General features: G+C 42.2%; 2 protein-coding genes across 5 annotated transcripts; one reads left to right on the forward strand and one right to left on the reverse strand.

Moving 5' to 3' along the window:
• Nucleotides 1-756: 756 nt before the first annotated feature.
• On the reverse strand, nucleotides 757-5896 carry FBXL12 (F-box and leucine rich repeat protein 12). 2 transcript variants are annotated; one of them, XM_044431230.1, is made up of 4 exons: nucleotides 5744-5817; nucleotides 5291-5415; nucleotides 4525-4597; nucleotides 757-2589 (listed from the first exon to the last, which is right to left on the reverse strand). In XM_044431230.1, exons 2-4 carry the CDS (start codon nucleotides 5341-5343, stop codon nucleotides 1777-1779), a joined length of 939 nt encoding a protein of 312 aa, XP_044287165.1. In that variant the 5' UTR covers nucleotides 5344-5415; nucleotides 5744-5817; the 3' UTR covers nucleotides 757-1776. The 2 variants fall into 2 exon arrangements, with proteins under 2 accessions (XP_044287165.1, XP_044287164.1); XM_044431229.1 differs by lacking the exon at nucleotides 5291-5415 and having other exon boundaries at nucleotides 5744-5896.
• On the forward strand, nucleotides 5880-11604 carry UBL5 (ubiquitin like 5). Of its 3 annotated transcripts, none has more exons than XM_044431233.1 (5): nucleotides 5880-6031; nucleotides 7352-7536; nucleotides 9475-9558; nucleotides 10529-10566; nucleotides 11423-11604. In XM_044431233.1, the coding sequence occupies exons 2-5, from the start codon at nucleotides 7436-7438 to the stop codon at nucleotides 11464-11466; spliced, it is 267 nt and encodes an 88-aa protein (XP_044287168.1). In that variant the 5' UTR covers nucleotides 5880-6031; nucleotides 7352-7435; the 3' UTR covers nucleotides 11467-11604. The 3 variants fall into 3 exon arrangements, with proteins under 3 accessions (XP_044287168.1, XP_044287169.1, XP_044287171.1); XM_044431234.1 differs by having other exon boundaries at nucleotides 5909-6031; nucleotides 7355-7536; XM_044431236.1 differs by having other exon boundaries at nucleotides 5910-6031; nucleotides 7355-7491.
• Nucleotides 11605-14103: the final 2499 nt, after the last annotated feature.

Consider the following 14103-nt stretch of genomic DNA (forward strand, 5'->3'; position numbering starts at 1 on the left):
TTTAGCTTTCAGATAGAGGTAAATTTAATTTAAATGTCAGCTAAGACCTAGAAAGGCCCTCAGCATTTTGCTGGCCATACTTCAGTTACTTACAGAGCTATTATCCATTGTGTGGGTGAGCTTGAACTAAATAAGGCCAGGTGGCTCTGGACAGGACCTTGGCCAAACAGAAAATGTTCACCACCATAAGAGCTTGGTCCTAGGTCAACTACCTAGCATGGGACTGTCCGAGATGTAATTATTTTCTCCAATTAGTCGTGTACAATACCTACTGTTGTTGTGATTAACAAGAAAAAAATTAAGTTAAATAATAAAAAGCCTATATGAAGTTAAAGAATCTGATCCTGGATTCTTCACCTAGTTACAGAAGGTGATGTGTGCCTGCCAAAAGTCCATCCAATGCTGTTTTTTTTGAAAGGTTTCTAACAGCAGAAGGGGTGTAAACATTAAACTCTAACTATCTTGCTTTCATAATCTCTTTTTTGACAGGCTGCTAACTTTTATCCACAAGTGTGCTTATTGTCTCTAGATCCCCAAGAAGAAATACAGCCACTGGCAGAGTATTGTTAATTTCTTATAATGGAGGTTTGTTACACAGTTAACAAATTTTGGTGCTGCATAAGGCTGGCTAGAAAGATGTTTATTGCCCAAACTGTGTGACCTACTCATGCTCAGCCTTTAGATTTCATAAGAAATTTGAAATCTTGTCTTTCTGTTCTAGTTTGAGGCTCAAGGACATTTAATGAAGCCTGTGACTATGAGAGTTAGTGACTTTTATTGAAAAGCTAAAACAAAATCAATGAAGTTATATTATACTGAATGGCAGCCATTGCATTAACTAGCACCTGAAAGTGAAATCAAAGCAACACACTAAATATTTACAAAGAAAAATAATTTTATGGCACAATCTTTCATGTGGGTTCAACAGAAAATCCCCCATCATTCCCCAGACAGCCATGTTGGTTGGGGCATGCTGGGAATTATTTATTTTTCCTCTGTAAGTATGCTTAAGATTGTACCCTTGGAATATATCAGCCTTCAGCAACCTGTTTGGGAAGGTTGAGGAAAGCTGGAATACAGATTTTAGGTAATTAAAGGTAAAAGCCAAAATATGCCCACTTTCAAGGGTAGCACATCAGTTGGACAGGCTGATTTTTTTAAGCTAATGCAAACATGACAAGGCTCTTGGAAGTACAGGCATCTGCCACTTTAGCTTAGCATTAAAAAGACCATGTTTTTTCCTAGGTTACTTGAAAGAGTACTTGAAGCAAGGGATGAACTATACTAGAATAGAGCTGCTTTGTAGAACCAACTCAGGTGGTTTTCAAAGGACACAGGTATGCATCCTATCTCTCTAATGCCCACACAAACACTCGTTACTGAAGCTGCTACTGCAGGGCTGGAGAACCTGCAGCTTGCCTGGTGTAGTTAGACTGCAACTCCCAGCAGGCCTAGCTGTGATGGATCATGGGCGGTCCAGTCCAACAATGCTGGCAGGGCAAGATTTTCCCCAGTCTGGTGCTACTGATTCCTTCTCACTGGCCACAGCCCCTCTGTCCACAGTCAGGGAAATCTGCTGTGTGTGCAGCGGTGGTTAAACTATTAGCCTGTGAGAGCTGAAAGAACCTGCTTTTGAAGCTTCTCACTGTATTGCCTCTTGCATCTCCAGCTGCATATAGAAGAAAGGGCAGGAAGTGGCTGAGCAGATATATCCCCAAACTGCCATCTTTTGAGCTCTCTCACCAGGCACTCACTAATGCTGAACTCACTCAGGGATTACGATTTCACACTGAGATCTGTGCTGGAGACAGTGTTTGCTACAACGCAGCTTGGCAAACCTGCCTTGATGCTGTGGATCACCTCTTCTTCCAAATTCATCCCACTTAAATCTAGATGCTTTAGATGGGGCAACATCTGGCAAACAGCTGTAATAGTCTCGGAGGAAAGCCCACTGCAGGACTCCAGGCACAGTTCCTCCAAGGCAGGCAAGCTACTTAAGCAAGAAAGACCTGTGTTTGTCAGAGAGAAACTGCTCCCGAGGTCTAAATGGCACAGATGCTTCATGTGGCGCCCAATGAAGTATGCGGCTGAGTCACCAATGCTACACTGGCACAAGGCAAGGTGCTCAAGCTCTCCCAGGTGTGGTGCAGCTCTCTGGATCCCAATATCTGTTACCCTGTAAGCCTCAGAGAGGACAAGCATTTTCAGAGTGCCCTGGACTGCAATATTGAATAAGTGCTGGTTAGAAAAGGCAGGGACATTTTGGATGATGAGGTGTTGGAGCTTTGGGAAGCCCTGGCCTGCCTGAGGGGCTTCAGGCACTTGGAACCACAAAGAAGGGATCTCACAGCAGGTCAGTTCCAGGGTTGTGAGAGAGGAGGGGAGGCAACTGTAGGAGACCATGCGGAGATCTGTCTTGGTCAAGCACAGGCGGTGGAGGCTGGGGCACTGCTTGCCCAAGGCCTGCATTAGTGCCGGGGTAAATGCTTCTTGCTTCTGGGTGGAGTGAAGAGATCCTTGTGCTTTCAGTGTCTGGAGGTTGCCTCGGAGATGCTTCCGCAGCAGGTGCCAGAGGACCTTGGAGGGTATCTGATTATACAGGAAAGTGGAGTTGGCAAGGGAGAGAAGCAGGTGAAACATCATGAAAATAAGAAGGGAGGGCTATAACTGCCAGAAACAAACTCTTTCAAGTCTAAAGTTGCAACCTGCAGACACATACAGGAGAAAAGCCCAGTGAACTGAGACATATTTGCATAAAACAAGCCACAGGAGAGTTGTGGGCCAAAACAGCTTGAGGGTCACAAGCTGCTCATCCCTACTTTAGATGAAGTTTGCACATTTGGGCATAAAATGGAGAACATTTAAATCCAAAAGAGGATCTGGGGAATCTAAGGAGAGAGATGGGCTGTTTGTTTATACATAACATGCTTTGATAATGTTAACGCCTTTGTGAATCCTGAAAGATGACTGAATGATACTACAACCTTATGCTGTTTACTTAGAATTAAGACTGCACTGTGTTCAATGGGGCTTACTGTCTAGTAAGTGAATTTTGGATTGTGGCAGAGCCTCTGCTATGAGAGACAGTTTTTGTGATTTAATCAATCTGCTTTGGTATGGTTCATTCTGGAGAAAGAATAGAACAAGAAAAAGTAAGCATCTCAACAGAACCAGCAAGTTGCTCCAGCATGCTGGGAGAATGGTTAAGCATAAGTTAGGCTATCCTTAGTACTGGCAAATAGAAAGAGTTTATTACAAGTCTGGTGACCAGGCTGTGGTGAAGACAGGAATTTCCTGCTAGGTTTTAATTAAAACCTGACTAGAAAGGATTAAGCAACAGGATTCATGAAGGAGAAAACTGTCTTGATAAATATTCTACGGATGGTGGGATTAGCCAAGAAGGAGCTGAAAGTAATAAATTCATCAAGAATGGTTTCATGAATTCTAATTTGGATTAAAATATCTAATTAGGAGGCAGAACACAATAGAATAGTAATGAGGTAGGGATATATATGAAGTTTTACTCATCCAAGTGACCCCTCCTTTCTCCATAAGATAAACTAGGAAGTCAGAAAAATAAGAAAGCTTGGCTCCAACTTGGAACTAGCTCACAAACTGACTCCATCTGTATATCTGCAACAAGGGTCAGCCTTGATGGACAAACTTATCAGTTCTCTCTTTCAGAAAAGGATTCTTGTCTTCATGCTGTTTTCTCTCACTGGATATACAGGGTGTAGGGTTCTTTCTTGTTTTAAGGATCACATAGTGTGAATGTATGCAATTTATGTTGTGCTATCTAAAATGTAAACTGATGACATTAGAACTGCAGTTCAAGACTCTATCTTTCATATAATAAAAGTATTCTTCATATTCTAGGTGGGTCCAGACATGCTTTAACATAGGGTGTTGAGGGATACATGCAGGGCAAATGTATGTTAGAATCCAGCAAAAGATCTTGCTCCTTCTGGGAGTGTGGGATTGAGGTAGGTAATACATGAAGATGCCAACCTCAAGATGTAACAGGTCTATGCAAACGACTTTCCTTCCCAATATAGGCGAAGCAGTTTATAATCAGGAAATTACTATTATTATTACATTTTATACCCCTGCCCACCTTTTTCCCTTTTGCTTGTAAGGAACTGAAGGTGCCTTACATAGCTCTATTTTATCCTCTGGTGAGGAAGGTTAGGCTAAGACTGAGTGACTAGCCCAAAGTCACCCAGTGAACTTGATGGCTGAAGGGGGACTAAAACCCACATCTCCAGTACTCCACACTGGCTTTCCATAAAATAATATAAAATAGGCACATTCATTTATTTTCCTAGATTGTTCCCAAAGGCAATCCCAGTGCAGTATATTTAAAATTTTAAATAGATCATAAAATTAAACAGAGGCTTGTTCATATTTTTACTTTATTTTACTTAACGAAATGATACAGGGTGCCCTGGAACCTTGTGCCAGCCTGCGTACTTGACTACTAGTGTCTCTTAGAAAAAGTACAAGGTGGAGGTTGGACATACTTACTTTGTAAGAAGTCAAGTCCAAGTGTCTCCACAGCAATTTGTCCAGCACCAAGCGACGCCACTGTTTGCAGACTCTGTATAAAGAGCACATACTCTTGAAAAGGGGGCACAGGATGGGGCCTGAATTGATCTATGCTGGCCAGAGAGGAATCCTGGCAGGAGATGAGGATGCCAGACTAATCTGATCATTAAAGGGTTACATGGAACACAGTTAACACTTTCCAATGTTACAAAAATAAAAAGTTACAATCTTTCCCACTTGCCTACCAAAGAAGAAGCTCTGAAGCAGGAGAGGGGGAGGAAGGAGTGGGCTGCTGTGAACTGCCCTTTGTTTGACCTGCTGTTATCTGTCAAGGGCCAAGTAGCTTTCTTTGGACTGATGCCTGGTCAGTGTCAGCCACATTTAAAGGATGCACGCATGCTGATTTCCAAAAGAGGGTTTTTCTCTGGTCTAGCTATGTGTCAATGATTGCATGATTTTACCAATGAAAGGTACAACTATTGATTAGTACACCAGAGATTTAAAAAAAATAATAATTGGAGCTGTTTTTTTCTCTGGTTGTTATGCTTGTTTTAAAATTATATGGTAATTAAATATTTTATTTTAATACTTTAACGTATTAGTCACTTTGAATGCTATTCTTTGTTAGAAAATGAGCTATAAACAAGTAAAATGAATAATTCCATTAAAGCAGGCTGGGCTGGGGATTCCTACTTCAGTGGTACTCCTCAATTGCAGCTTTTATTTTGAGCTTTATAAGACTTACCCATTGCACTCCGTGGGTGGTGAAGCTATTTTGGGGATGGAATTCTGTATCATGGATTACTCTTGTAAAGCGGAGAAGCCCCACTGACACAGGAGTCACCAGATTCCCCTAAAATACTCTTGTGCCTTTAACATAGATTTGCTCTTGCAATTAACCTATTAACCGCGATGGACTCTGAACAGTTAGGAATAAGTTCCTTGTAAGTCGTCCATAGACTTTTGTAATGGACGGCAAAGAAAAACTTTAAATAAATAAATAAAATCAAAAGATAGGGCAACAGTTGCAGCAACAGGCACTCCCGGTCACGCATGGCTCAAAGGTCCTGGCAAGGAGGGCGTGCAACGAAGGAACAATGGACCGAACCACGATACAGAAGATGCGGGGTGGGGGAAAGCAGGGAAAAGAAAATTCTACGAAAGGCGAGGGAGAGCAGGGAGGACTCAAAGCACCCACCTTGCCCCGCGCAGTCGTTCCTGAGGCGGCAGCCACGTCATAATGTGCAGCAGAAGCGAGTCGGGCAGCGCGGAAAGGCTCTGCGCCTCCATTGGTCCAGTTTACGTCTGTTCGTTTGCAGTCCCCTCTTCCGCCCTCTCTAGGAGTCCGCGACAGAATTTCCGTTGGTGAGCTCCGTTCGCCCGCCACTTCCGCTTGCGCCATTGTTATTCCAGCAGCTGGTGTCTGGAAGCTGCTCGGCTCAGGTGTCTTCGGCGTTCCCCTTCGTTGAAGCGCATCTGTGCTCAAGTGCGTGATGGCGGCGCCGGTGACACTTTTCGCGTGGGCATTTGTGGGGAAAGGGGTGGGCGCTTGCTTTTCCACGGACGGTTGCAGGAGGGAGGCCTTGGGAGACGGGGGATGTCAGGAGCTTGTTAGGAATCCAAGAACGCTTTTCTTGAAGCGGATTAGTTAATTCGGAGTCATTAAGCAGGCGGTTTGCCCTTTTCTCACTCTGTAGGGTTTTTTGCTCCATTTTTTTAAAGAGTCAACGCGGGGTTGGGGATGCGTGTTTACAAAGCCCTTTTTCTAACTCGGGTAGCCAGATGAAGAACGGTTCTTGCGTCTTAAATAGAGTTACTCAGAAAAGGCCTCTACCCAGTGACGTCTGCTTGATAAATAGCCCTGGGTAGTATAGCTAGACATGAATCTGAGATAATTGATTGGGTTTGCTATTTATTTTATTTATTTTTGAATTTACAGGCTGCTCAATAATCCAAAAAGGCTCTTTGTAATTTGTTGTTGTTAGTCGCGAAGTTGTGTCCAACCCATTGCAACCCCATGGACAACAGTCCTCCAGGCTTTCCTGCCCTCCACCATCCTCCGTAGTCCACCTAGGCTCACACCGACTGCTTCAGTGACTCCATATAGCCACCTCATTCTCTGCTGTCCCCTTCTTCTTTTGCCTTCAATTGTTCCCAGCATTAGGCTCTTCTCCAGTGAGTCCTTCCTTCTCATTTGTTGGCCAAAGTATTTGAGTTTCATCTTCAGTATCTGGCCTTCTAAAGAGCAGTCATGGTTGATCTCCTCTCCGACTGACCCATTTGATTGCCTTGCAGTCCAAGGGACTTGCAGGAGTCTCCACCAGCGCCACAATTCAAAGGTCTCACTTCTTTGGCGCTCAGCCTTATGGTCCAACTTTCACAGCCTTACATTGCAACTGGGAAAACTATAGCCTTGACTATACGCACTTTTGTTGTCTGTAATTACTGATGCTTAAAGTTGCTCTTTACCCAAAACTATGGAAAATCGATACTTATCTTTTTGATAGTCAACAACTGGATCATTTGAAGAAACTTAGTGGGAAATGGCAGTATTTTAGAAAAGCTTGAGGCAGGATGTCAATCCACCTTCTGCACCTTTGAGAACTCTGAACTGAGACAGTGTTTCTCATAATGCAAAACTTCTTCCATCACAGTTTTGTTGTAGCAAAATAACTTCTTTCATTCGCTTTAAGATACAGAATCTCTGAATTCTGCCCCCTCTTTCTATCCTCCCCTCCCCCTTTTTTGAAATTGTGCTCTAGAGAGTTGTATCTTTTCATAAATGGTTTTTGTCTCCTTTTCCCAGCAGTACCTTCAAAGGTGGGAGGCCTGAGGTCCTTCCTTTTCAACAGTTTCTTCTTCCAGGGGTTGGTGCCAGCACCAGATCGGGATGATTGAAGTGGTTTGCAATGATCGTCTGGGCAAGAAAGTGAGAGTGAAGTGCAAGTATCCAAGATGCAGAAGTGTCTACCTGGGGGAGGCTGCTTGGTGGCATCTTTTCCTCCTAGATTCAGCTGTTGTGCTTTATTTGTGAGGCCTGTGATGTGTGAGAAAGGGATCCTAGGCAAGGGGAGGCATTTGCCATTGGTGCTGTTCACTTAAGATGTGAACATGGTTTTAAAGAAACTTGCTTATTTGTGACTGGGTGGATGCTTTTTGTTTTCTCTTCTATTGTGGGTATAAACTGGAAAGTGCTATTCCCACTCTTATCCTGGAGTGTTCCATAGAGAGGACTTAGAACATCTCTATAATTTGCCTTCTTAGAGACTAGATAGTGGCTGTACTATGGAAATGTTGTCTTTGGTGTGTTGAACGAACTTTAGGAATTTGTGATGGATGCAGGAATTCTACAAATTCCTTAAGTTTGTGTCTGTTCAGTCTCCAGTGGTACCTTGACTGGATTTGCTCAGGTGCATGCTAACAGAAAGAACAATGTGCTGATGTGAAGAGCAAGTCTTTTTGTATCCCATGGATCCTCAACTTCTGTGTGTGTCATGTGTGTGCTTTCAACTAGGAGGCTGCTGGTAGACTTTTGACAATGCATGCATTTAATGGAGAGGGTACATAAAAGTTCATGCTGAAGTAGATTATTTATTTATTTAAAACATTTCTATGCTGCCCCCATCGCAACAAAGCCTCGGGGCGGCTCACAAAGAATACATAAATACATACATAAATAATGATAATATAACACTTAAAAAAATCGTTTAAAAACCCTTGGTGCATTCTCGGCTAAAAATTTTAAAATCCTAATTAATTCAATAATTTAACAATTAAAATAAGTTTTAAATAAAAAGGTCTTAGCCTGGCACCGAAAAACAAATAACGACGGCGCCAGGCGGACCTCTCTGGGGAGCGCATTCCATAGATGGGGCGCCACCGCAGAGAAAGCCCTCCTCCGGGTACTCACCCTCCTAATATCATTCACAGAGGGTTCCCGGAGAAGGGCATCCATTGCTGATCTCAAGGGGCGGGAGGGCATATATGGGCGCAAGCGTTCCTTTAGATATCCAGGTCCCAAGCCGTTTAGGACTTTTTAGGTCATAACCTATAAAGTTATAGGTCATAACCTATAAAGTTAGTCTTTGTTTAGATGGTGGTCCTTTAAGAATTTGTGGAAACTAAGACCCCCTTTATTTTTTTATACTGATTTTCATTACGCAATGTCATCTTATTCTTCTAGTCCTACTTGCTGTGTGTGCTTGTGTATCTGTCCATCAAGAATCTGCAAGCACAGCGTGTTTACCAGAAGTCAGCTTATGATCCAGTAGAACAAGATGAACTTTATTTCATCCCTTACTTTATAAGCAGGCATAGGGAGTGTGTGCCCCTCCAGATGTTTTGACTTACAACTCCCATCAGTTCACCATTGGGTCTTCTGGCTAGGGTTGATGGGAACTGGAATCCCACAAATCTGGAGGGCCACAGGTTTGATAGTGAAGTGAAAGGCTTCATGGAATAGATAAGTACTGAGCTGAGCAATGAAGAGGGTCAGATGGCATTGCAATTTTAGGGGACAGAGAGTTTTTGGCCTAAGGGATAATGATGTTGTTTAAGGGAGCAAGAGGTTTTTTAGTGTCTGATGAAGTACAAGTATGACCTTCCTTTCTTCCTTCAGCTGCAGTAAAACATTCTGGTCAGAGATGAAGAAAAGTGTGGGTTTTTAAAAATACGGTTTTTGTTTTATATAGTTAAATCTTATTAACCTTGAGATTTCAAGGGGTAGGATGGGTTGCAATATCCAAACATGTAAATCTCAGGAGGTGAGAGTACAGGTGGTTGAGCTTCAGGTCAGAAGATGTGTGTATGTATACAAGCCTGTGAGAGTGATGTACATGCATGCATAATCCCTCTGACATAATTGGCTTAGTGATTATGATATAAAGGGCTCTGTTGGGGACATTTTTCCTTAACTTTACCCTTACTCAGCTGTGATGACACCATCAGGGATCTGAAAAAGCTCATTGCTGCCCAGACTGGCACTCGCTGGGACAAGATCATGCTTAAAAAATGGTAAGTGGGAGAGAGAAAAGGACACACTGTGTGAAATTTTGCCTCAGAGGAAGGACTCCTTTTGGTGGATCCTTTAGGTGCCCCCCCTCAGCTCATTTAAAGGGTTGCTTAGTGCCTGTGTTCATGCTTTGAATATAGTAGTCTCCAGGTTTGATGCATATTCTGAGTAATCCTAAGGTCATCACCCACAGTTGCAGACAGGAGACACATCTCATTCCTGGAGACACATCTCATTCGTTAGTATTGGTTTTAAAGTAATGAGCTTTCCTTCATATTTGTATGTATTAGCTCACAATATTTCATACTATTTCAATCCAAAATGTTCTCAAAGTAATTCATATTAATAATAACTTCAAGTAAATAGTTACACATCAACAACAACTAAAACAGGGAAAGGTAGCAATGGCACTATATCCGGGCTCCAGAATTGCCAGGTAGAAATGAACAGAAGAGGAGAAATGTGCCAAGTTTACTTCAGAGAAGATGCATGTTTTGTGATGGGTGGGTACCACTAAAAGCCTTTGATATTCATTGATGGCAATCTAAACTCCCTAGTAACATGGAACAGGGCCTAATGGGCCTTCTGTCTTAGTTGCGGGTTTGTTTATGCTTAATGAGCTTAAAAGAGGGAAGCTTTAAGTTGTGGCAAGACCAATGCTATGTAAAGGTCAGATTTATTAGCTTTAATTTCACCCAGAAACAGATTGGTAGCCTGTATAGCTGTTTTAAAACAATGTTACAGGATTGCATAATCTTAGTCCTGTTGGAAACAGACAATGGCATTCTGTATTGGTTTAATTTTCTGAGCCATCTTCAAGGGTAGCTCCATGTAAAGCATATTGGTTCCAGATATTTTTGTAACAGTCACATTAGTTGCAGATACTTTAGCACTGTTATAAATGTTAAAGTATGCCTTTTATTGAAGTACGTGACAAATTAAGATTTACTAATTATCTTTTTTATGTTGTAGGTACACCATTTTCAAGGACCATGTGTCACTGGCTGACTGTATCCTTATATAATCCTGGTGACTGGTAGTAAAACAGGGGTCCTGGGTGGGTCAAGAAGTGGAAAGAAGGGGATAGTACTCTAAAATAACAGACACAGACTACATCTTGGGTTATCATGGATAGGTTTGATTTACTAGATCCTGAGTCTCTTCAAGAAAGTGAACTAATTGTTTTTACAACACATACATGTAGTCTATGTTCTTACCCGGTCTAGTTAAAATTTTCAAGGCCTGAACATCTCCTACAGTCTATAGAATAGACAAGAGCCTTTTATCTATCTATGTAGTTCCTTTGTTCCTCCTGCAGCATGAGCAAGAAGTCTTCCTTGAACTTGTAGTTTCCCAGCTTGTTTGAAGCAGAAAATTATGGTTAAATGTTTTAGAACCAGGATATTAATAGATTGACATTGGTTTAATTTCCTGGTTTGATGGTTAAAGTTGTTAACCATTGTTTCTTGTTCTGGATGAAATGGGAAACTAGAATTAATGGAAAATTTCCTACTTTGCTAACCTATGTGCAGGGAACTCTGCATATAGTCAAAATATCAGCATCTCTGTGTGATTGTCTGAGCTTATCTCATGTACCTTATTAATCTGCATATAAGCTCTGCAGCTATACTTTAAATGGTGGTGTGTGAAATGGCTCCACCACTGCCCCTTTCTATTGACTTGATTGGTGTTGAGAGTGAATCTATAGCATGTCTATGTTCTAGCAGTTCAAACTTGAAGAATAAGCATCGGATATTTTTGAAAGCATTGTGATGCTGGTAGGTTTTTTTTTCCAAACTTGCACATCAAGCCTAGTTGCACTGTGATTTTTTTGCAGTGGGAAATTACCTTAACACCTTCTTCCAGATGAAATCCATGATGGTATGAACCTAGAACTGTACTACCAGTAGCTTGGTCATGTCAGCCTTTACCTTTCCAGTGGATTTCTGTTAATTTCTCATTTGTCTGACAATATTAATTGCTATTTCGTGGTGTGAAGTTTGCTTAGTAGTATTTTATCCCTGAGGCAATAAACCAGAAAACCTGTATTCAGGCTGTGCTTTTTTTAAAAAATATGATGGTTCAAACTGACATGTGCCTAGAATATCTTTAAGAAGAATCCACAGAATTTACAAGCTCACAAAAGCTGCTGTGAGTCTTCTGGTCTTATATCTTGATAGCAGTCAGCTATTGCATATCCATGTTTTGAATGGAATGAGGTGGGGAGAGAACTGAGCTTTATGCATTTTGAGAGCATTCTTCCATATTGTAGGGGTGTGACTGGCAGCAAGCTTACTCTAGTTCATTTAGCAGCAGATTTACATTATTTTTAAAAAATCCCTCTACAAGTGGTATAGCTATAATTAGGAAAGTACTTGATACAGTATGTAGTTAGCTTTGGGGAGAGGACATGCATGAGTGGTAGAGCACATGATCTGCATGCAGAGCATCCCATTTGCAGATTTCAGGTAGCTGAGCTGGGAAAGATTCTTGCCAACACTGTCAGAGTAGATGAATCAAGGAAAGGCAAAGGATATGAAGGCCTGAGAAATCCATTTTTCTTCCCATCCCAGGCCAGCACATCACTAGGATCATCTAGGTGGCTGCTTTTGGAAGTGGAATGCCAGGGTAACTGAACCTTTGATCTGCCAGCCAGCAAGGCAGTCATTTTGGATTATAACATTCCTATCCCATACTGAAGATTTGCCTTCACTGACACAAGCACAAATTACAGTCAGGTTTGGTTACAAACAGTGCAGGTGGTCCAGAGTGGATTAGGTGAGCATATTGCCCCTTCTCCTTAGCAGCACTTTCAGTGGTGAATCCTCTGTATTACCTTGGAATAATACAAGTCTTTGAGTCCATTCCAACCTCAGCATGCTTGCTTAGAACCAAGCCCTACTGAATTCAGTGAAAATTTTATTCCCTGGTAAGTGTGGTCAGTGCTGCTCTCTCCTGTACATTGTCATATTGGGGAGTACATATACTCATGGATGAGGTTTCTAGAGCTTTGACAGGCATAGTGTCCACCCCTTGTAGCTGTCAGTATGTATTTGAGGCCATTGTAACTGACCTCCTTTTCTCTCCTGACTGCCTTAGGTAGTAGGGAAGGAATCCAGAGCTAGGAACCTCCACAGCTTGTCAACGCAGGAATTATATCTCTGTAGGTAATGCTTGGGGAAAAAAATTGGTATTAAGAACTTGCTCAACATAATTGCTCTCTGCTAGAACCTCCAATTAAGTGGTCTGTTTTATATAGGCCTAGTTATTTATCTATCTTCTTGCATCTTTCCTGCTGCCACACTAGTGTTTGCTACCACATACAAATTCTGTTACAGCCCTGTTATCACATTCAGCAGTCTGTCCAAAAGGCCATGTAAACAGCAAGCTACCACAAACTATGAAAATCTGCAGTCATATTACTGAGAGGTGCATATTTTATTTTGTGGTAATGCAAAGTTCTGATAGCACCCTATTCTACTTTCTTTGATGCACATCTGCCCACATAGGCCTTTTTATAAAGGATATCATTCTTGGCTCCAATTGCCAGTATCCCTGTCCCCACACTTGTTCCCTCTCATTTTAAATGTACTGTACATATTCTGAGATGCACAGTACAAAAAGCTGTATCCCCATCCATGCCTTCCCTTCTCACAACACCACCTCTTCTGTCACACTGGAATGTGGGTCCAAAAGAAATGCAATCACATGATAGTGAAGGCAGTGTTAAGGGAGGCTTGGCGTAAGCATTGCCTTTTCTTACTGCTATCTAGCATGGAAAGCTGATACACTTCTGGCGAGCCACACAGTTAAAGGAAATTGCAGTTGTTTAGCTGCTCATGGCCATGCTCCCCATGAAAGTCTCATGCAACCCCAAAAAGCATTTTGAGGCAGACTGCTCAGGTAGGAACAGAAGGTCATACCTCAAACCAGCCAGAGTTACTAAGCTTATGCAGTAGCTTTTTCAGCTCTCTGTACCTGTGGGTCAGGGGTTGGTAGCTTGGGGCCCTCTTCATCCAGAAATCCCATCAGCCAGTTTAGCCTGTGGTGAGGGGTGCTAGGAGTTACAAGCCAAAGCACCTGGACTAGGGCCAAAAGTCACGGTTTCCTGCTGTTAGGGAAGAAGAGTTGAATAGGATTTTCTTACATGGTTTACTGTGACATGTTTTAAATGTTAAGCGATGGCCTACAGTGCATGTGCAGAAGGCTGCTCCTCAAATGACTTTTGAAAGATGTTTCACAAGTAAAGATGGATGAAGGTTTCTTGCGGTAGTAAATATCTCCCTAAAAATGGTCTGCCTCTGGGCGACACAGTTTTGTATAATACTTAGCAATGGGCCATATTATCTTTTCCGTTCTCATGGGTGTGCAGTGATGGCCTACCTGGGATCAGCCAAAGTAGTACTAGGCAAAGGGAGAAGCCTCTGCCGCCTATTTGTTTCTGAGTGCTCCACCCCAGTTCAACGGTCCTATGAAACTGCACGCGATTGTACCAGATTCCATTACCCCTGCACTGCAGCAATCGATTTCCCTCTAAGCGCAGCGAG

Source organism: Varanus komodoensis, unplaced genomic scaffold, assembly GCF_004798865.1.
Source record: "Varanus komodoensis strain SLA01 unplaced genomic scaffold, ASM479886v1 scaffold22, whole genome shotgun sequence".
NCBI classification, from domain to species: Eukaryota; Metazoa; Chordata; class Lepidosauria; order Squamata; family Varanidae; genus Varanus; species Varanus komodoensis.